The sequence below is a fragment of the Ipomoea nil genome, unplaced genomic scaffold (assembly GCF_001879475.1).
Source record: "Ipomoea nil cultivar Tokyo-kokei standard unplaced genomic scaffold, Asagao_1.1 scaffold3321, whole genome shotgun sequence".
Classification (NCBI taxonomy): domain Eukaryota; kingdom Viridiplantae; phylum Streptophyta; class Magnoliopsida; order Solanales; family Convolvulaceae; genus Ipomoea; species Ipomoea nil.
This window is the reverse complement of record NW_017619749.1, coordinates 5,483,367-5,486,557: the sequence shown is the minus strand read 5'-3', so window position 1 is coordinate 5,486,557 and position 3,191 is coordinate 5,483,367. Positions and strand designations below refer to the sequence as shown.

Genomic DNA, 3,191 nt, shown 5'->3' with positions numbered 1-3,191 from the left:
ATAATAATAATAATTGCTTTCTAAAAAGAAAAGATAATAAATAGGTGGGTCAAAATTGTTTTTGTTTTTTAAAAATAATTAAAAAAAAATCTACTGAAATAACCGTAATATTATGTTCATTTTAGGAAAAAATGGCAAAAGGTAATAAAGTAAAAAATAAATAAAAAGAAATGGTCAGTTATTTCAACAATGTAATGCTGAGTGTGTATATATATATATAATATTGTCGTGTAAAATTAAGAAAAGTGACTGCCTATCAAAACCAAACCCACTTTCCTTTCTCTGTCTCTCTTCTTCTCTATCTCTATATTATTTTCTCACAGTGTTTGGTAATATTGTTATTGTCATGCGCCTATCACATATATACTATGCTTTTGCGGATGCACCTTTTTATCTTCTTCCACACTAATCATTTTCTCCCTTCAACTTTATTTATTTATATATCTCTCTCTCTCTTCATCCATCTTTTCATGTTCACCGCCCAGCCCACAGATTACTAATAAATTACTCCGTATTTATACACCTGACTACGATCCATGGTTGAGACCACCGGCGGCGGCGGTGGCGGTGCTTCCGCCTCCAGCGATGACAGTTCAAGAACCTGCCCGCGGGGCCACTGGCGTCCTGCCGAAGATGAAAAACTCCGGCAGCTTGTGGAGCAGTATGGCCCTCAGAACTGGAATTCTATTGCTGAAAAACTTCAAGGAAGATCTGGTAATTAAATTAACCATATGCATGTAACCACCCTCAATTTTAAGTTAATAATATAAACCACTTTTTTTAAATATATATATATATATATATATATATATATATATATATATATATATATATATATATGCTCTTTAAAAAAAAAAATAACTTTTAAAAATCGTTGTATCTTACTTTTTTATATTAGGGTTAGGTTTTTTAGGGAGAAAATTTCAATTTAATTTCTTTGAGTGTTTTTTTTTTTTTTTTTTTGGGGTTGCAAAATTTCCCCAATTTACAGTTTGTGAGGATTAATAATGGCTAGTGATAAGAAGTACCAGTTTCTGACATGTTTTTATTGTTTAATTAATTCATAAATTATATAATATATGTTATTTAATTTTAAATTTGGAAATAAATTAAATAAATATTATGTATATAGGTAAGAGTTGTAGATTGAGATGGTTTAACCAACTTGATCCAAGAATCAACCGGAGGCCATTCTCGGAGGAGGAAGAAGAGAGGCTTGTGGCGGCTCACCGGATTCACGGCAACAAATGGGCGCTCATTTCCCGGCTATTCCCCGGCCGGACAGACAATGCTGTCAAAAACCACTGGCATGTGTTGATGGCGAGAAGGCAAAGGGAGCAATCCAAGCTTTCTGTTAAAAGGACTTACCAACAAGTGTTCAACAACGTTAACGTCAACGATACAAATGTTTTCCGGCGAAGATACAAATCGCCGGACCCCTCAAACAAAATCATCAGCTTCTTCGAATTCCAAAATAATCCCGACAGTAGTAGGCCGACTTTCTCCTTATCCAAGTATACCCCTCCGGCCCCGGCCCCTTACTCTTCTCCTCCCCTCAGACCACCCTCATCAGACTACTCTCTACTGCGCCATCACAAAAATAGTACTAACAAAAATTTAGGTTTTTCTTTAGTCGGAAGCCATGGTGGTGTAATTAGGTCAGACCCCCCTAACCTTAAGCCCTGGAATTTTCTGAATTATTCGTCAACGTTCAATGATGGCGCCAAGAATCACGAAAGAGAGTATTTATTCAGAGAGAAGAAGAAGAAGGAAAGAAATGAGCAGCAAGATAAAGAAGATGATGAAGGAGAAGACAAAAGGGAAAGGAGGGATGTTACCTTCATAGATTTTCTTGGTGTGGGGAGTTCTTCTTGATCACTTTTATATATATATTTCTTCCATCATATCTTACATGGTATGATAGGTTAGTTTTACATTATTGGCATGTTTATCCCCCACAGAATTTCAAGTTTAAGTTAAACCATAACTTAGTTATTTTTCTTTCTTCCCTTCCATCAACTTTGCAGGTCTAATCTATATATACCTTACTGCCCATTATATTCTTGATCCTGATAAATTGTTTAATTAGGAATGATTTTAATGACATATAGATTATTGGATATGATCAATGAAGTTTGGGTTGAATTTGTTATATTTGATCAGTCTCGTTAATTCTGGGATATATTTATTTATTTACTTTGTTTACACATCAAACCTATTTAAAAGAATGAAAATTAAATTAAAGCTCGCTGCAGGAGCAACTCAGTTGATCCATGGATAGTAGATTGTGGGCAATGGAATTGAAGAATAAAAGTTAAGTTTACTTGAAACCACTAAAGTTGTACTTATTGTGCTATACTAGCATTTATAGGTCTTTAAACAGTTGTTTATGGTAAATTTTTAGTAAACTAAATCAACATATTAAAATATAGTTGATACGCGTTTAAGTACGTTTTGCTGTTATTATGTATAAAAAAACATTAATAGAAGTTGATCCAATGTTAATTAGTTTGATAAATATAAATAAATAATGTATGTTTAGTTAATCTTTTAATTTTTTTGAAAGTAATAAATTAATCACTTAAATGCCTTACAGTTATTCCTTCATTAATTGTTATCAACTTTTAAGCGGCAAACTATAATTAAAGTGGTGTACTAGTGAATTCATTATTATCATTATTTTTTTTTGAATGACGAAAAAAAAAATTATAGTCATTACTCTAAGAATTGTACGGATAAACTATATATGCTCTTGAATAATGGCCTAAAAATTACAAAATAGATGGAGATTATTTCCTCCTCTCCCAAATGGGATGGAGATTATTTAATTAGCTGATTGTTGGTGATAATATCTTTAAAGTGAAAATAGGGAAACTAATTTGATGTGAAGTTTTCTTACCACTACCATATCATTTTCAAAGAGATGCATAATGGCACCATTAAGGACAGGCTACACATAGTTGATAGTTATATGGGACATGTCCTGAAAGCAACAAAATACTTGTTTGATTAAGGACTATATATTTGGCCTAAAGCTAGCTAAGCTAAGGTTATTTAATTTGTCTTAATTGATGTAGTCATATCACAACTGCATGTCCTACTTATATATAGAGAGAGAGAGTTAAGTTCAGGTGCGGCGGGGATGTATGGTGCGGCGTCACTCATAATTGAGGATTATACACCATCAACGT

General features: G+C 33.0%; 1 protein-coding gene across 1 annotated transcript; it reads left to right on the top strand.

Moving 5' to 3' along the window:
* Nucleotides 1-291: 291 nt before the first annotated feature.
* Nucleotides 292-2,152, top strand: LOC109169896 (transcription factor MYB44-like). The gene is made up of 2 exons (XM_019318795.1): nt 292-714; nt 1,133-2,152. Exons 1-2 carry the CDS (start codon nt 537-539, stop codon nt 1,873-1,875), a joined length of 921 nt encoding a protein of 306 aa, XP_019174340.1. The 5' UTR covers nt 292-536; the 3' UTR covers nt 1,876-2,152.
* The last annotated feature ends 1,039 nt before the right edge of the window (nt 2,153-3,191 follow it).

What these genes read in the sequence shown, in the direction of transcription:
- LOC109169896 (XM_019318795.1), top strand. Translation starts at nt 537, where the DNA reads ATGGTTGAGACCACCGGCGGCGGCGGTGGCGGTGCTTCCGCCTCCAGC. An exon ending in AAAACTTCAAGGAAGATCTG is followed by an intron (nt 715 to 1,132) that starts GTAATTAAATTA and finishes TTATGTATATAG; the next exon opens with GTAAGAGTTGTAGATTGAGA.